The sequence below is a fragment of the Pristis pectinata genome, chromosome 22 (assembly GCF_009764475.1).
Source record: "Pristis pectinata isolate sPriPec2 chromosome 22, sPriPec2.1.pri, whole genome shotgun sequence".
NCBI lineage: Eukaryota > Metazoa > Chordata > Chondrichthyes > Rhinopristiformes > Pristidae > Pristis > Pristis pectinata.
The window spans coordinates 17,625,608-17,645,894 of NC_067426.1; the positions used below are offsets into that span (position 1 = coordinate 17,625,608).

The 20,287-nt window shown below is 39.0% G+C and overlaps 1 protein-coding gene across 2 annotated transcripts in view; it reads left to right on the forward strand.

Moving 5' to 3' along the window:
- Window positions 1-3,927: 3,927 nt before the first annotated feature.
- Window positions 3,928-20,287, forward strand: part of fndc5a (fibronectin type III domain containing 5a) — a 57,456-nt gene continuing 41,096 nt past the window's right edge. For both annotated transcript variants that reach the window (XM_052036480.1, XM_052036479.1), the window contains exon 1: window positions 3,928-4,320. In XM_052036480.1, the coding sequence (XP_051892440.1) occupies window positions 4,191-4,320 (130 nt within the window). In that variant the 5' untranslated portion in view covers window positions 3,928-4,190. The remainder of the gene's footprint in view (window positions 4,321-20,287) is intronic.

The following is a 20,287-nucleotide window of genomic DNA, read 5'->3' on the forward strand; positions in this document are numbered from 1 at the left end:
ACAGGAAATGCAACTAAATCAGTAGATTGAATCAACTATAGAATTCTTGCATTTGAGCATTTAATACCAGGACCCAAGTATGCCAGTGCCTTCCAAAAGAGAATAACGGGTCATTATTTTCACTGATGCTGGTGAGATCTAAGGAAGTGGATAACCATCTGTTGGCCTACATTACAACAACCAATACATTTCAAAACAATGCATTGGTGATACTATTAAAGACCAAAGGGTCATAAAGTTGGTGGTATTGGAACAGCCATATATCATACCCCAGCCCTCAATGGAAAGGAAAAATTAGACATGTGAATATTATTGTTACTGGCAAGAGTTACATCCTAGCAGATTTAACAATTACCTAAGTTGTAGGTGAGGCACATTGAAGTGTTTAGAAACTTTACATCATACTATTGGTTATGATTTGATACACTTGTTTGCTTCCTATTCCAGTATGGAAATATTCAGTCATACAACATAATCTTTACTGAAAGTACAAGTGTATATAATCATAATTAACTCATTTAAATACTATGAGAAATGTGAACTTAGGGATTCATGTTTGTTTTGGGAGCCTGAATCCTACATTTTAATCTCACTAAGATTTCCATATAATCTTTTATTCTAGTATATACTCTGCTTAACTATACTAATCTCATTAACAAAATATTTCATTTCAGTATACTCAATTAATTCCTCATTTTAATCATCATTTTGTCTATGAACCATGCATGATGGATTAATTACAGAGCAGGTTTATCTTAATTTCCTGTAAAATAGATTATCACCTTGATTCCAACAGAAATCTCAATTTTGTAATTTGAGTATTGATAATCATAATATTTTCCACTTTGCAAACTGCAGTAATTGCTTCTAAATGTTATTTGTGTTTTGTATCATGTAAATTAATGCAATTTACCTAACCATTGAAGCAAAACTTTACATTCTCTTCATTTCTGGACCCTACACTCATGATCATGACCCCAGTGTAATAGCGATTTTCTATGCAATTTTTGTGGTACACTGTGTACAATACAGAACAAGCAATTTACTTCTAACTGCCACACTACAGTGACAAGATAACAAATTAATACCATTGACCTCTGCTAACAAATTAGGCAACATGGGCAAAGCCAGAGAAAAATAAAGGATATAATATTACAGGTTTGCTTTATTTCAGCCCATCTAAATGTACTATTTCTACATTCGTCTTCACTCTGTTGTAGTGTTATTATATGCTTCCATAGCTCTACTCCACACCTGTTTCAAAAGTAGATTTTCTAAATGACTATTTCATTGGTGCCCAGTCTGATTCTATTATTCCCCCATTCCTAGTAGCCCTGGCCTACTTCTCAGATACTGCAGCATCTGCATCACCTGAACCCTTCATCTGTTTGGAGAACAATTAGCTTTTATTTCAAAATATGTGGAGTTGAGCTGGACACATGACACATTACAAATTAATTACTGGCTGTCCCCTTCAAGATTTGATTCTTTCTTACTATAGGTCTTACTACATCAACTATCTGAAAGGTTTACCCATGTAAAACTCTGCAATGTGTCCTTGCCAGCACAGCCCCATACTCTTTTTAGCTCAGTCCTGTCACAGCTTGACAGGTTACTCCATAATGCTGACTTGAAGCATGTCACTGGTTTTGCAATTCCTCTCTGGCTTCCACTCTTCCTCTTTTATGATCTCCTTGTTTCCATCCCATGAATCCTTCTATTCCATCATTGGAAGCTACTTGTTCAGTCACTATGTTTCTGTCAAACCTCCCACCCACACCTACCACTTTATCAGATAGAAGCCTTCTCAAAAGCTTCCGTTTCTATGTGCCTTTCATTCTCCCTCTAACCATCTCCACTTCTCCCAGATTTACCAATCACCTTGATCGTTTGGGTGACAAATATACCAACATATGAATCAGGAGCTGGAGGAGGCCACTTTGACCCTTGAGTCTCCTCTATCATTCCATAACATCATGGCTAAGCTGATCAAACCCCATCTCCACATTCCCACCTGTCCCCAGTAATCTTTCATCCCCTTTCTTATCAGGGATCTATCTATTACTGCCTTAAACATATCAAAAGACTCTGCTTCCACTGCAAAGGGAGTTCCAAAGACTCACAATCCTCCAAGAGAGCAAAAAACTCATATCTGTCTTAAATGGACAACCCCTTATATTTAAATTGTGACCTGCCCAGTTCCAGAATCTCCCATAAGATGAAACATCCTCCCTAAATCTACCTTGCCAAGGCACCACAAGATTTTATACATTTCAATCTCACTCATCTAAACTCCAGCAGATACAAGCCTAGCCTGTCCAATCTTTTCCCAGGAAACAACCTGCCCATTTCAGGTATTAGTGTAGTAATACCTGTAATAATAGTGTAGTAATAGTGTAGTGCAGGCACAGTAATGTATGCCCTCAAAACACTATGCAAAAAAGATGCATTTCACTGTGTGTTTCGATGTACATGTGACTAATAAAGATATCTTATCTTATCAACAGCTTCCAGCACATTTACACCCTTCCTTAAATAAGGAGACTAATACTGAACACAGTACTCCAGATGTGGTGTCACCATTGCCCTATATAACTGAAATACACTTTGTTTGCTCTTTATTTATCTACCTGCACTGCACTTTCTCTGTAAATCAACACTATATCTGCATTCTGTTTTCTTTTTACTACCTTGAGGTAATTATGTATGGCAATGATCTGCCTGGATGGCAAGCAAAACCAAAGCTTTTCACTGCATATGACAATAATAAGCTAATACTTTTGTACTAATTTCCTCTCACTATAAGAAAAACATTCTGTTGGGTGCAAATACCTGTATACTAGCACTAGGATCCTTCTGCATCTTAGGAGTCTGCAGTCTTTCGCCACAACATCTTTTTAATTTTCTTGCCAGTTTCACATTTTCCTGCTTTACACTTCATCAGCAAGATCCTTGCCCACTCACTTACCCTGTGTGCAATCCCTTTGTAGCATCTTTTTGTCTATTCACAACTCACTCTCCTACCTATCTTGGTATCATCAGCAAAAATAGCAAGGCTACCTTTGGTTTCTTCATCAAAGAAACAGTCTTTTAACTGTAAAAGACTGAGGTTCCAGCACATTCCCTGCACTACACTTTGTCTGCCAGAAGAAGAACCATTTATGGCTGAGCAGAGTTTTCGGCCTGAAACTCGACAGTTTCCTTTCCCCTCCACAGATGCTGCTCGACCTGCTAATTCCTCCAGCACATTGTTTATTACAACCATTTATGTCTGTTTCCTGTTAGCCAGCCACGTCAACGTGCAACCCGTGCACCACCCCTTTTTCCCAACCTTACTTAATTATACAGAAATAAGATACATTTGTCCTGAAATCTTAAATACAAATTCGGCCTGTTAAACTTGATAGTCACCTTTCGTCACTGTCATTAAGTTGCAGCTGCCTGAATTTTTGGAAATACGAAATTATTTTATTAACTTTTTTTTATACTGTACTTGTCCCCTGTGTACTTTGGGTAGAGTTGCAAACATCTGAATAAGGCTTCCCCTGAACATCTTTCTTACAGCCGCCCCACCCCCCCCCCCCCCCCCCCCCCCGCCCGCCACTTTTAGACACATTTCGGCACAAAAACCTCGTCTGGTCGCGAATTATTGAAGCTTCAATAGATGAACAAAGACTCGCTTGAGATCAAACCAGTTTATTCCTGAACTTTGAAAAAAAAACACCGATTTTTTTTGGCAGGTGTTGCGCTTTGATTTTCTGCAAAAAGGAATTGCAAAGTTGGAGGGATCACAGGGCAGCTGCGTTGAGCCGATCCATTGGCCTGCAGTTTCCTGCATTCCTCGGTAGCTGGCACTCTCCATCTGCACAGACAGGCGCAGAAATACAGCAGCGGATCATTTGCGTTGGAAGCAGGGACCCGGTAGCTTCCTGGAAACGATTACATTGCCTTTGGACGATATATTGTTGCAATCCTTTCGTGGGATTTCTCCCTTCGCTCTCTCTGCTGGCAAGGACACTCGCGTTAAGGAAAAACTTCGCCGTCTGGAATTGTCATCGGGATTCTATTGTAGCTCTGTCCAAGGTTCTGAAATGCAGTCTGCCTGTTCGGAGACGGATACTACGGGCTCCGCTGCTGAGAAGTTACATTGCAGTTTCTAGCGCAATGGCACGTGAAGATCTTCACTTCTGATGTCGAGGGGCTTTGCATTGCTTTCAGGATGTGTGGCAAGGTTTGACGGAATGGGCCGTTTTCTGGTGTACATAAAATCAACGGTGCTACTGTTTTTCAGCTATTTTAACATCTGCCTTATCACAGCAGGTAGGTCAAACATCGGCTGCTGTCGCTTCTCTGCCCCTGCAGTGAGTCTCTCAAGAAATGTTCTGTGCCATGCATTTAAGTGGGTTTCTTGCCCCCCAGGAATTCTGCCAATGGGCACTGAAGGGGCAGCGGTATTGGAGTATGATGCTTGGATCAGGTAGGTGGTCAACGTGGATTAATCCGAAACTGTTCTGGTGAAAACAGGTGTCAATCTTCCTAAAACCAATCTTAAACATAGACCTTTTGTTGTAGAAAAAACTTGCAAGGAGGGTTGGTCGACCTTAAAAGAGTTGCCCTGTTTAATGATTATTTCCCATACCGCTTGTTTGTAAAAATGCCACCGAGATCCGTTCGTCGATGAATGTCGCTGTGTATATGTTTTACCTTTGTTCTAATGGAAAGCAGAGGAACTACCTGATCTCGATATGCTTTAACCCTTCACTGAGTACAGCTTTTAATGCTGCAACAAATTTGAATGCCACATTTTAAGGTGGGTTCTTATTCTCTCCATTTATACAGAAAGAATCCACACTTGCAAAAACGTAGTTCTGTTTGAAACAGCACAGCATAATTTAAATTTGTATAATGTTTATAGAGGCAGTCTTAGAAAGCCCAAAGGCCATTTGGAACCGAATGGTTTTGTCTGCTGGATGCCTTCAACTTAAGAACATGTGCACTACGGTGGGACATGCACAATTCAGGAAAAAAAATGAGGGGAGGGATTCAAAGAAACCCATACCCGTTAAATTGCTACATTTTCTGTTGTCAACCACCCAAATCATATCCCGTCGGCGAGTTGCCGCCTGTATCTGAACATCTCAAACGTGAATTGCGGCTGTGGTGCGTTCTGACAATGTAATGAGGAGAGGATGATAATAGGATTCTGCACACTATTGCCCATTGCAGCATGTTACATACTTTTAGAGCTACCTGAACCGGATGTTTGCCTGTGGTGACTGATGGTGGAGGTTGCAGCATGATAATGAAGGGAAAATCAATGGAGCAATACCTGTCTGTTACTTCCAATGCGTCGCGGGATGTTAAGTGGCAAAAAAAAAACAAGATTATCAATCTTACAGGGTAAGGAATGTGCAAATGCAAGTGAAGGATGCCGTGGAAGAGTGATAAAATGGTCCTTATTTTCAAGAGCTTACATACTTAATGAAATAAGGATCACATTTTAATAGATAATAAAGTTTCATGGTCACAACGATTTCAGTACTATCTTCTCTAAAATAAAACTATTATTTGCTGTGGTAAATGGGTGTATGTGAATAAAAACTAATTTTTATTCAAGATGTAAATTTAGTGCAATCAAATATGAAAATGCTTGAAACATTACTTTTCACAAGGTACTACTGCCTCAATACATGACTTGTATTGAATTTATGACCAAGAGTTGAGAATAAATGGGTCAAATTTTTAATAACAGATGATTTCTTATGGCATATATTCCAAATACACCAATGGTCAGCAGAGTCAACCTAAAATCACAGATAAAATGAACTAAGTGATCAAATATTCCAAGTATATCCAAGTCACTATTTTTGATAAATTGAAAGGAATGGATGTATATGCCTCATTTTTGTTTTCTCATCTTCTACTTAGTGTGAATAATTCTATCACTGCCTTGAAAAGGTTAAAACCTTAGACTAATCTACCATAACACTGGCAATACTTTAACACAGGATAGGATGATGTACATAAGCAGTTATTCCATTCTGAAATGAAAATATGTTGATTTCCACAGTAAATCTGAATGCAAAAACAATGAAACACTAATAGAAAAGAGGATTGTCAATGTCATGATCTTTGTTTTGCCATATTATATGACTCAATGAAATTTTCTGCATCCAGTACCATTGTTCTTAAATCATAAAAAATTATCCAATCATAATATATTTCATTTAATTAAAATCACTCTTAACATTTGTGCCTGTGGAGTAATGATTAAAGGCAATGATAACAATTGTTACAAATTTAAAATGCAAGAGGAACAATTTAATGTGAAATTTGTAAAAGCTCATTCAAATAATTTTATCTTTGAATTGCAGTAACTGGGTATTGTATTATTTAATGTGAATTCCACCCAGCATAAAATATCAAAATTGGTTGGTGTATCTGTGAACTAAATAATCAGCAATGCAATATATTGAGAGCAACCTTTTAAAGCTAAACATTAACAGTTTAAATTCACCAAGCCCTAACTGGCGTTGACACCTTATCCTACAGCTAACATGAACAGCTAATACAACAACTGATGGAAATTGTACTTTAATCAAAGCCACATAAAACAAATGGAAACCTCCTAATTCTGCAACCAGTGTGTTAACCATTATGCTGAATAATAAATGAATGATCCCCAGATACATATTTTACTGCTGTTTATGCAATTGTGTGAAAAATCAGAGGAAGTAAGGTTTAGCTGAGTAAATCAGTATTGATTCCTGAAGTGTTATCTGTTAATTAATCAATGAGTGAATGAAATGGAATAATAAAATCTTGTCAATATAGATAACTTTTAAAAGAAAATAAGCAAACTGGGCAAAGTTAAATGGCTTTGTAAAAAGACAGAACAACCTCAGCGCTGCTGGACGGGTGGTGTGACTGGATTGCTTTTAGAGCATTTATGAAGGGGTTATTTAATACTTAATTTGAAATTTATTCTTTCAAAATAGTTTAATGATTGATCTCATTCATTTAATTGGCTATTTAATACTGAACGCAGTTTGGCAACATTCTCTGCCCATTTTATATGGGTATGACATTTTACATTAAAAGGTTATCATTCAAATTATGAAATATTCTACAATTACAAGAAACAGTCAGGAAATAAGAATAAATGTAAATAGATGCAAGATCTTAATCACTTGCTTCCGAGAGTTAAATACTGCAAATGCTGGAAATCTGATATAAAAGATGGAGAATGCTAGTTATATTCAGCAGATCAGACAGCATTTGGGAAGGGAATTAATGTTTCAGGTAGATGACCTTTCATAAACCTGAAATGTTGCCTCCATTCCTCTCTCCCTAAATGCTGCTTGACATTCCGAATATTTCTGGTATTTTCTGTTATTGATCATTTTCTTAGTCATTTACTATGATGTTTGATAAGCCTTTACACATTGAAAGTATTTCTTTAGTATAATACAGTTACCTACATTCTCTGGTCAGTAACAAAGGGAGGATATTATTACTAACCTCAGAGAATTTTCCCCACAAAGGTTCAAAAGTCTCTTTGGCATGAATTTCCTCTTTCTCCTCACTGGTTGTTTCCAGGTACCTTTTTGAGGGATATCTGTCACCCAGTAACAGTGATATCTTCAAGCTAAAGTGAAAACAAGAAGTACTGGAAACACTCAGCAGATTAGACAGTATCTAAAGACGGAGAATAGAGTTAACATGAACCTTCATCAGAATTGGAGAAGTGAGAGAAAAGCAGAGAGGTTAATGAAGGGAATTCCAGAGTTCAAGACCTGGGCAAGTAAAGGCAGAACCTGTTAACAGTGAAGCAATGGTAATCAGGAATGTTCAAGAGGCCAGAACTGGAGGACTACAGAGACCTCTGAGAGTTGTAGTGCAGCAGAAACTTGTAGAGATAAGAATGGGTAAGATCACAAAAGAATTGTAAAACATAGATGTGGAATTTAAATCAAAGCATTCAGGATTGGATGCTGATCAAATTAACAAGCACAGGTCATAATAGAATGAGACTCCTTGCTAGAAAGGAAATGTGCAACAGAATTTTTGATGGACTAAAGTTTGAGGAACGCAAAATGGGAAACCAATTGAGAGGGCATCCAAGGATTTTAGCAGCAGATGAAATGGGACAAGATGGAGATAGGTGAGGTTATAAAAATGGCAGTGGACAGTCTTGGTGATGGAGAGGGAATTGAATCAGAAACTAAATTTGTTATAAAAAAAATTAATCAGAGATAGTGGCAACTGAAGACAAGTTTGTAATCTGGTGACAGCTTCATCAGTTAAATAATCGATCTTCTGAAACATATATTTTATTGGTGGTTTGGGTTTGGTTGAATATTCTGATATTTTGCTTTGTTACCTTTGATAACCAGAATCTGTTTAGTTTCCACAGTAAACTATGTCCCAGAAAGCTCATTAAATGATTTCCTGCACTCAGCCATCTGAGTGGATGGCCTAGATTTTCATTTATTTTTGTGCTATTATAAATGAAACAAAATGATGTAATGAAATTTAAGTTGTATGGATTTCTAAGGGAATTTAGGGTGATGCCAAGACACTCAAATTTTCAACATGTGCCAACTTTATTCTAACCTCTGTCTTAATCTTCTTTTCCTTATTTGTTGAAAATAAGAACCAACGAAGGACCCTTGCATGTTAAAGTACAAGGATTCCAAATTACTGGGTCATCATGCAAGCTCTATTTTCTAATGACTAATCTATTGTACTTTGTGTCAGCACACCAGACATTAATTAAAGAAGGTTTGCTTTGGTCCTGGCAAGGTAAATAAAATGTCTGCACAGATCTCCCAATGCCCTCACACCCAGCTGACAGTGTTTTTATCAATGATTACTGAGTAGCTAAGAGCAAGAGTTACGTCTGTAATGGTTGAAGCTGCAGGGACTGTCCTGCTGGCTAGCACTTACCTATTGTAGCAGATGTACAAGAAGCTTACAACTTAGAGTACAGGTTATCATAGCAAGGTAGAACTCAGTGTGCTAACATGTTATATATACAGAAACATTAGATGAAGGTTATTTTGTCCTCCAAAAGTACATCTGAAAGTTAGGAGACTGTTGTTATAGAAACAGAAAATAAGAGCAGGGGAAGGCCATTCAGCCCTTCAAGATCATTCCACATGGCATGGCTGATCATCTCCATGGCTGTTCCTCTGTCTACCTATATCTACTGATCCCTTTAGTCCTGAGAACTATATCTAGCTCCTTCTTGAATATATTTAATGGTTTGGCTTCAGCTGCCTTTTATAGGAGATCCTTATGTTAAACTGTTAATGTGTTTTGCTTTTTCTGAATAACCGTGAATTGGATTTTTTGGCCTGAACTCATTGGTTTATATTGAGGCTTTGGGAAAGATTTGGGAAAGAGATGAGAGAATTCCCATGGTGAACCATCTTTATTGCCTGGATAGCAAGTCAAAGAGTTTGGTTTTCATAGTTTAGAGAGGCATGGACTCAGGGGTGATGTGCTCCAGGTTTACGAGGCAATGATGAGATTACAAGACGTCCGGGCAGAAATTGAAACTAGAAATTGATGTGCACTCTAAAAGGTGCATCACAGGGTTGTTCTGTGGCACCTCAATGACCGTTTAGTAATGGAGCCCCAAGTTCAGAGCTCTGTGGCATTTGAGGCTCCAGTTCCTGGACTGTACTGAAGCACTGCGGGCTGTTTGTGAAGGGAATTAGTGTGTGAGGACCAGGCTCAGGTCATGGGCTGGGGGCAGGGACAAGGACAAGAAGGCCCAGCAGTCATGGCCCGATTAATGCCCGTTGGGAGTGAGTGGTCCTAGGTTGTGGGATGAGGGAGGGAGATCAAGGCCTCAATAGTAGATTACAGGGGGTTGGGCAGTTCAGAAAGTTGGAGGTAGCTTCCATCTGTGGTCAGGAAGAAGGGGGTCAGGGTGGGCAGTGGGAAGGCAGAGTCTGGGGCAAGTGAAGAATAGGATTTACCTCAGTGAGACTCTTGGCCCAAGAATTATTATTCTGAAACCCTGTAAGGAGCATTGTAAGGGAAATATATATGTGTATATATATGGAGAGAGAGAGCAGAAGTAGTCCATTTAGCCCGTCGAGCCTGCTCTGTGGTTTAATAATATCATAACTGATCTGATTGTAACCTCATCTCCACATTCCAGTATACCGGTGGTAACTTTTCACCCTCTTGTATATCAAGAACCTATCTACCTTGACCTTAAAAACCTTCAAAGACTCTGATTCCACTCATCCTTTGAGGAAAGGAGTTTCAAAGATTCGCAATCCTCTAAGAGAAAAAAAATTGCCTCAACTCTATCTTAAGTTGATACTGCTCATTTTTAAATGATGACTCCCATTTCTAGGTTCTCCCACAAAAGGAAATGAATCTTGTATGTTTCATTCAAATCCCCTCTCACTCTTCTACACACTAGCAGATACTAGCCTAGCATGTCAGTCAGTCCTGGGTATTAGTCTGCTAAACCTTCTCTGAACTGCTTCCAGTGTTTAACATTCTTCCTTAAATCAGGAGACCAATACTGCTCACAGTACTCCTGATGAGCTCTCACCAATACCCTACATTGAGTGAAACCTCACTACTTTTGTGATGTCAATTGACCTGTGTCTGATGTGAAATTTACAACAGACACCTGAAGGTGAATCTAGACTGGATATGCCCTGTTGAATTTCCAGAGTGGCACAATTTGACCCCAAAATAGTCGCAATTATATTCCACTTTGGAAAATAATTGATTTTCAAACATGATTCCGGAAAAAAACAGTGCTCTGCATCCAAAGTCCTAGGCCTGTGTGTCTGCAGGGAGAACCAATTACCACATTCGCAAGATAGCCAAGAGCAGAAATGGATTAGACATTCTTCATTTGCCAAAGGGTAGTGAACCTATGGAACAGATAGGTAACTCACATCCTTGGACACTACCGAACCACTATGGAGACAGCGAAGGAAATTATTGCATCCAAGACCAAGATCAGGTCATGGTGGGGGTGGAGACACAATAAGAGTGGGTAGGTGGTTCTAGCTCGTGGAGTGAAGGTGGGGATATCAGAGCCTCAGTAAGAGAAAGTTTGGAAGTTTGGGTGCTCAGGAAGTTGGGGTGGATTCAGGGAGCCTGACTACAGGGGGTCAGGGATATGTACTGGGAAAGCAGAGCCTGAGGTAGATGACGAATGCGGCATTGCATCAGATATAAGCTGCACCTGTCTTTGGCTGGGTTATAAATGCCTTTATACATCTTGGGCATCTGATAATGGTAATCTGATAAGGTCTCTTGGTGATTGCAAAGTCTCATTGAAACTTAAGATTTTGAGAGTAATCGAAGGGTAGAGACTGAGAGTCTATTTTATCTGGCTGGGGAACCTAGAACTAAGGGGTATGATGTCACAGTAAGGGATGGGACATCTAGGACTGAGATGTGGAGTAATTTCTGTACTCAGATTGTTGCAAATCTTTGGAATTCTGTACAGTTTATTTAAGATTGAATTCAATAGATCTTTGAACTCTAAGGGAAAATGGGGATGAGGCAAAGAATGAGCCACAATCTTACTATGTATGAAGAATGCTTGAGGGTCTGAATGATCTAGTCCTGCTTCTTCTTCCTGTGTTCACATGGTCTTCTGTAGTCATTGACAACAAAGGAAGCCTGCAGCCAATTCTCCATTGTTACCATTCTGGTTTGCATCAAACGTTTTCCTCTGCCTGGAATCAGCTTCTAATTTAGGGGCAAGTCATATGTACTGCAATTCAAAAAGTGTCACAAGAGATAGATAGATCAGTAGGTCTATACCCACCTATCATATCTTTTTTATTAAAAAGATCTTTTTTATCTTTATATTAAAAAGCCTTCTGTGATTGGAAACTACTTAATTGATCAGGTTGGGAATATTAATGATCTCATATTAATATAAGTTTCTCTTGTTTTGATTGTTCAAACAATTATATTAGTGGTGCCTACTTGGATGAGAGACCAATAGTGGAACTGTTTCTCTGCAGCATTAACAAGATAACAACAAAGTGAACTCAGCACAGTAACATACATGATTATAAAGTATTGTTAAAGACTATCTGCGCTGAAGCAGGGAGTTAATGATAACCTGCTCCTTTGGAAAGTTGAGCTCTAGAACTGCCCTTTAATTAATCTGACTAACCTTAAAATTGCTTGGTAAAGCTGGCCAAAAATTCATAGCCTAAGCAATCAATTTTACATTATCTGTGAAATTTTTTATTCATGTTTTATTTTCCATAAACTTCATCTCCTTCCAGGGCCTTTGTAGCTGGGAGGCATTTCTAGTGTCCATTTCCTAAGATAAATAATGACTGAGTGTCTGTCCGCTTCTGATTACCTTCTGTTCTGAATGCTGACTGCAAGGTTTTATTCTGGAAGTATACCATGCATTCAGTTGGTTTACCTCTATACTCTTCAGAGATGACTAACTCTGATAGTTTTTAAATAACAAACCATATCTTTACTATGGAATACATTTGGAATCAGCATGATAATCAGTGGAGTGGGAGAAAGAGAGAGAAAGTTAGATAAATAGCCATTAACCTGAGATGTGAACTCTGTCTTTCTCTCCACAGACACTGTCAGACTCACTCAGCATTTCCAGCATTTTCTGTTTTTATTTCAGATTACTAGCAGCTGCAGTATTTTATCTTTTTAATGAAAAGTGCAGGATATTTCTTGAACTGGATTTAACAATAAACAAGAATAATCCCAAATGTAAAGAAATTAGAGGTACTGAAGCTCGGCAGTACAGATAAGAAAGACAGTTAAGGGTGCAGTTTTACAAAAAGTCAAACTTTCTAAAATGATTAATTATAGAACGTTACAAAGTGGTATAGTTTGTAAGGCCAGCAGACAAATTAGTTTTGTTAAAAATTAAATTGAGAACAGATATTAGACTTTGTTACCCTGGAGAACCAGAGGTCTAGGGAATCCAGATTTAATGGAGCAGATTATTTCTTGCCCTTGACACTTTTTTATTTGTTATAGCAAATTAAATTATGAATTTTTGTCTAGCAATATGGGGTTTCTAAAAATCCAGAAAGATTATAGCTTGAACATGGAACAGTACAGCACAGGAACAGGCCCTTTGGCCCACGATGACTGCATCAACCATGATTCCAGTCTAACTAATCCCATCTGCCTGCACGTGGTCTGTATCCCTCTATTCCCTGTGTGTTCACACATCAGTCTAAATGCCTCTTAAATGTTGCTTTCATATCTGCTTCTACCTCCTCCCTTGGCAGCATGTTCCAGGCACCTACCACCCTCTGTGTATAAAAAAAAACTTGGATAAATAGCCACTAACTTGGATCACAAATCTCCTTTAAACTATCCCCCTCTCACCTTAAAACTATGCCCTCTATTATTTGACATTGCCATCCTGGGAAAAAGACTCTGACTATATCGGAAAATTCATTGTATAGCAATGTATTACAGGGTGGAATTTTATCAAAAACCCATGCACTAAGTGTGATCAGGGATTTAGTCAACCAATGGAATGCTTCTCAATCTTCCAATAATATGATAAAGGAACACCCAAAGACTGAAGTGAAATCAAACCATGCAGAGTCCTCATTTTGGTCAAAGTTATTTCACGCATCCAACACCAGCAAATTGTTCAGGCTTTGCAAATACTGAAGTTGCCCTTCACCAGCTGAGCACTTCTCTGGCATAAGTTAGGGAGCCCAGCCACACTGACACAGTGCCAGGAAGTCTGAAGCAAATATTTTCCTCCAGGTTGATTCTCCTTTCATGTTTTTCTTAGTGAGTGCTCCTACCCCACACTCTTGCTTCCAACTCCATCCCAACCACCTCATACATACCTGCGAAAATGGAAGGATATGAATTCGGAACCAGAGGAGGCCACTTGCCTCTTCCCCTCCCCTCCCCTCCCCAAATCTGTTCTGCTATTTAATAAGATCACGGCTGATCTGAATGTAACCTCAGCTCCACATTTCTGATCACTCACCGCCTTAGTTATCAGGTATCCCTGTACGGCCCCAGTACCCAGCCCTGTTCCTCTTCCTGACTGACCATTCACATCATCTCCCCAGCTCACTCCAATTAGCATCATGCTTAATGCCCCATCCAAATTTTGCTATCCCCTGAAAATTTCTCCTCTCCTTCTTCAACCTCACTCCCTCTGCAAGCTTGGCAATAGTGTAAGTGCACAAATGAAACAACTTTTTTTAGTGTGTTTAAAGGGACAGGGTATCATGTGTGATTCCTTGGACCCCTGTTATAGAATATCATCCCATGAGCCTCCCATTAAACTCTTGCAGCAACACACCCACCCCACCCCCGATCCCACTTTAACAGTGGGGGTACATTTTCTAGCTCTGTTTCTGTAATCATCCTGCCTCATTCTCGTGTGCAGTGGGATTTGAGTCCAAATCAGCAATGCGCTTTAAACAGCATTCACAATAATCTGAACTCAGTGACTTTACTTAATCCAGGTGGAACGATATCCAGCTGGTATTTCCAAAGAGAATAGTTTAATAAATAGTCACAGCTTTACTGGTTCTTGACCTGCCTGATAATGGAGTAAAAAATATCCCCAACAGCAGCAGCACAGACAGAGCAGGGCTCTCAATTCCATTGTGAAAGCAATGACTTGATTTTTGTTTTAAGCATTCCTCCTTCAATGATCATCAAATGTGAGCTCATCTTGGAGGAGGGAGAACCAATTTCACCACTTGAAAATTATACCAGACTATTTATTGGAGAAAGGAACTGTAGTAGTAGAACTGAGACTTATCTGTAAAGATTAAAGTAATATCCTGTCTAATGATAAAAAGTTTTTGTGGAAATGGGTTCCATTGCATTAATTCTCAAGTCAGACTATGGATTCAAATCTGGCATTGATATCTGTCTAACTGTTTTATGGCCTTGGTTGAGAATCTATTCGATAAGATTTTTACTTGAAGAGTGACAGGGTTCTTCAGTCTGATTAATTTATACTTGCTGATTTATTCATGGTCAGTTCACGTCTGTGATTGTTTCGTTGGACTTGCATTCTTTTATAACCTTTCATTGTAACTGAAACCTAATTTTAATCAAAGTGTGTGAGTTCAGGAATTCTCGGCAAGGACGCGGTTGGTGGATTTGAAGGCCCAGCCTTGCAACACTCTTATGACCTTTTGATACTTCATTGTTGTCAATGGCCTTTGAACTGTTTTAGAGTGTCTTTTACAAACAGTTCAAATAAGCTTAAATTATAAAATGATTAAAAATTGAATTTAATTAAAAATGCCTTAAAGTCCTAGGACTTAATTAAAAATATTAAGTTAAAATAAATAAAAATAAGTAAACCACTTGCCTGCAATTTCATTTCACTCTGTCAGCATTCCCATTCAATCATTGAATGGGGTTGTTCTGCTTACGCCAGCTATCCCAGGCAAAATGGTGACAGGCTGGAAGAAAAATGCATGTGGCAGCACCCGTGCACTTCCACTGGACTCAGTGCTGAATCCATTGGTGGAACAGAAGGTCAGGTGCATCACATCCTGACCTCTAGCTTGTCTCAGGCTTTCAAATTTCAGAACACAGGTGTGGAAGTCAGGGCGAGCTGAATGTTGGGATGCAGATAGCCAGTGGCGCCCTGAAAAATTGACAGCTAAGGGTAAATATTGTCTGGCTCCATATTACTCTGGAGAAATTACCATGCTTCAATCATGAGAAGTTGCTGTAGTTTTGGTCATCCGTTCTGCTTCATTTTTCTTTAAATAGATTCTACTTTTTGTGTAAATTGACTTTTTTTGCTGTACAGTAGACAGTTGTATGCCATATCATATGTCATACCTCACTTCCAACTTATTGACTGTCATAATGTTACCAATAGACACTCTGGGACCAAGAATTGGAAGTGAAATGCAGATGTAAAATTTCAAGATTGTTTGGCTCTGCTTTTTAAGTTAATTGGTGTACTAGTTTCTGCTGCCAATAGCCAAATTTATTTTTAACAAGTGCCATCGTTGATAGAGGCATCAGGCAAAGTAGAAGAGTTCTGATGACCTAACAACATTTCAGTCAGATGGTAGCACATTGAGATACCAAACTGTTAAGCACATTTAGCTGCAATTGAGGTGTGAACCCATTGAATTCAGTAAGTTTCTCAACCCTCCAGGAATAACTGGCTGTTTCCAAGAACCCCTCCCTGAGCATTGCCTTTTGACCTCCACTACCAAGAGCAGCGTCACAGATTGCAAATTCCCCACCAAGTCACCCACCATCCTGACTTGTCATTGCTTCTTTGTTGCTGGGTCTAATTTCTTGAACTCCCTCCTCAACAGCACAGTGGGTGAACCTTCACCAGAAGGATTGCTGTGGTTCTAGAAGGTGGATGGATCGCAATCCACTTCTCACAACCATTCAGAGATAGGTAATAAATGCTGGCCTTGCCAGAAATGTCTGGATCCTATGAATGAATGAAAGAATTGCAGGAGATTCAGAGCCACAGCCGTAGAGTCATATAACATGAAAACAGGTCCTTTGGTCCACTGAGTCTGCACTGATCACCAACCACCCATTCACACTAAATTTACATTAGTCCTATTTTATTTTCCTCACATTCCCATTAACTCCCTCAGATTCTATTACCCAATTAACCTACCAACCAGCACATTTTTTGGGATGTCAGCGGAAACCTACACGGCCACAGGGAGAACATTGAAACTTCACACAGACAGCTCTGGAGGTCGGGATCAAACTCGAATCTCTCGACCTGTGAGGCAGCAGCTCTAGAATATGCCACTGTGCCATCCTAACTCCTTACACCTCATCTGGCTGGACTCTGGAGAGCTGGCATCAGGAGAGCTCAGGAAACAAAGCTCTCTGCATTGGAGTGGTCAGACAAATTGATTGTCAAATGTCATGTGATTAAATATTATGAAATGCTTACAAGAAGATTAGGCAACCCAATCAATTCAGCAAGAGGTTGGTAACTGGTGTACAAGATCAAAGCCTCCAGAATAGGTGCAATCACCCCATTGACTCGCTATAGAATATGTCTATTTTGCCCAATTGGTCCATACCAATACTTATGTTCCACATAAGGCGCACCCTTCCTTACGATAATCTTCCAGATTATTTTAACCTTGTAGACCTTAATCCCTTGTGTATCTTTCCTGCTTCACCTTAAATATCATGCATTGGTTGAGGCAATTTTTGCTAATTGCCTTGACCAATGCATGTGATTGTAAATTGGAAACTATAAACAATCTCTGAATAAGGACTACTTCCTGAATTCTTTGGATTATTAATGACTATTTTACACTTATTTCTGCTGATTCTGTCTACCCTCATGTGGAAATTTGCATCTATTCCATCTAAACCATTTGTAATCTGAAAGTCCTTTATCAATCCCAGAACAGGAATTCATCCAAACTTTCCTGTCATAGGAAAGCTTGTTGTTCTTGTCCCCGTTCACCTTTTTTGAATCTTTCCATCCTGCTATATCCATTTTAAATTATGGAAATCAAAACTGTTAATAATACAATAAATGCAGAGAAAAATATCTTTGTACTCTGTAAAGATGCATGATGGTTATTTAAATTCAGATTTTTTAATAAGTGTAGTTGAATCAAAGTTCTATTGAAGTTTAAATCAGCTTCTCCATTCCTATTGCTTTAACAGTTAGTGGCGGTGTTTTATTTATTACCTTACTAACCCCAGTTGCTTCTTCCTTTGATTCATGTGCTCATTTTCTCAGTGTTACTTCCACCTCTCCAGCCCTAACTTGGTCCCATTCCTGATTCTTCAGCGATGTCTCCTTATTTAATTTCCACAATGTTTATTTTGTTCTGCTCCTACAACTGTTGGCATTCTTCCAAGACATTAAAAGTTGCTGCTGCATGAATTTCCATTTCTCTGAATTATGGCATGTTTAGCTATTAACATCTCAATGAACAATCCCTCCCTCCATATTTTCATATATAGTCTAACTGTCCTTTTCAATACACCATTAAGTTTCACCACATTTATCAGCTAAGATTCATTGTGCAGAAGAAGCATGCTTTCACCTTCCTTTATTTTCTTGTGATAAACATCCATGACTAATTCTGTTATTCCCAAAATCATATATTAAACAAAGACAGTATTTGCAGTCGTACACAGCAAGAATAAATTTGAAGACAAAAGTTTGTGTTGCACAGGAGTTTCAATTTAATGTCAAGACCCCAGTCTCTTTGATTATTATTTGTGGCAGGATTGTGGGATCTTGGAATCATCCCTTTTATGTTCTAGGGAAACTAAATCTGTTAAAGCAAGTTTAGGGAAACCTTTAAACTCCTCTATTATCTCCACAAGTTATTAAGTACAGTTTGAGTCATTGAGTCATAGAGCACTACAGCACAGAAACAGGCCCTTCAGCCCATCCAGTCCATGCTTGCCTGGTTTTCTGCCTCATCCCATCTACCTGCACCCGGACCATAGCCCTCCATGCCTCTCATCCATGCACCTATCCAAACTTCTCTTAAATGCTACCATTGAACTCGCATCCAACACTTCTGCTGGCAGCTCATTTCACACTCACACCACCCTCTGAGTGAAGCAGTTCCTGCTCAGATTCCCCTTAAATATTTCACCTTTCACCTTAAACCTAAGACCTCTAGTTCTAGTCTCACCCAACCTGAAGGAAAAAATCCTGCATGCATTTTCACTATCTATACCCCTCATAATTTTGTATACCTCCATAAGATCTCCCCTCATTCTCCTGTGCTCCAGGGAATAAAGTCCTAACCTATTCAACCTTTCCCTATAACTCAGGTCCTTAAGTCCTGGCAACATCCGTGTAAATTTTCTCTGCACTCTTTCAAGCTTATTGATATCTTTCCTGTAGGTAGGTGAGCAGAACTGCACACAATAAGTTTGGCCTCACCAACGTCTTCAACATAACATCCCATTTCTCTCATTGTTTCCTTAATTATGGACAAATGATGTTAGATTAACTGGCCAGTAATATCCTGATTTCTCTCTCTCTTTCATCTTCCTTAAATAGCAAAATGATGCTTGCAAGTTTTCAACCTAAGGGAACTATTCCCAAATCATTCAGCAAAGAAAACATATGAATTTATATGTAGTGCCTTTCATATCTTCAGGGTGACCCTGAAATGCTTAACTGTCACTGGATTACTTTTGAAACTTAGTTACTGTTCCATGGACAAGTAAGGCAGTCAGTTTTCTCACAATGGGATCTTACAAACAGCAACAAAATATGATCAGTTCATCTGTGTTAGTGGTGTTGATTGAGAGATCTATGCTGGCCAGGAGAATTACCCTGCCTGGTGGATAGAAAAGAGTCTCTCACTCCTCCCATGACCACTTCATTATTTAAAAATGGAATTAAATAACCCTTAATGGATAGAAGCCTCTAAGATTTCTCAGTCTGTTGGAAGCCAGTGTTTAGCACTTGTGTAAATCCTGTCACCATGAGTTCCTAATTCTTCATCTTTGCCAGGCCCAAGTGCCTTGCCAGCCTATCGCGTGGTATCTCAATGAAGGACCGATGAGATTCACCCAACTGAGACAAACATGTTCAAACCTCAGAAACTCTGTGAGTCATTAATCCAGCCAGTGAACTACAGAAGATTTGCTCTTTATCCCTTAGTGGTTAACACGCACTTTACTGGCAGTAAGTATTTAATTGAGATGTTTTCAGACCTATATGATTATCTTGAAATGGGCTTAATCTCTCCTTCAAGATCAATTACCTCATCCAAGGAATCAATCTGGTGAATCTTGGTTATACTCCCATCTTTTGCATGTATAGAGAGAAACGATATTCCAGGTGAGGTTACACAAGGCTGCTATGTAATGTCAGTGAGATATCTTTATTTTTACTCAAATGCTCTTGCAATTAAGGCCAAGTGCTGTTTACTTTCCTAATTGCATGCTGTATCTTCACATTAATTCATGTTCCAGGACATCTGACCCTCTGAACACCACGCCTTTCATTCTCTCACCATTTAAGTAATCCTCCAGTTTTCCATGCTTTCTAACAAAGTGAATGACTTCATATCTAACCATCTGTTACACCTACATGCTACTTTCATCAAATGGATACACAAGGACACCCAGGTCTCACTGCACCTTCCCTTTTCCTAATTTCTTACCGTTCAGATAATAATCTGCCTTCCTGTTTTTGCCACTAAAGTGGATAACCTCACATTTATCTGCATTATGTTGAATCTGCCATGCGTTTGCGTGCTCAAGCAAACCTGCCTAATCATACTGGAACGTCTCTGCAGCCTCC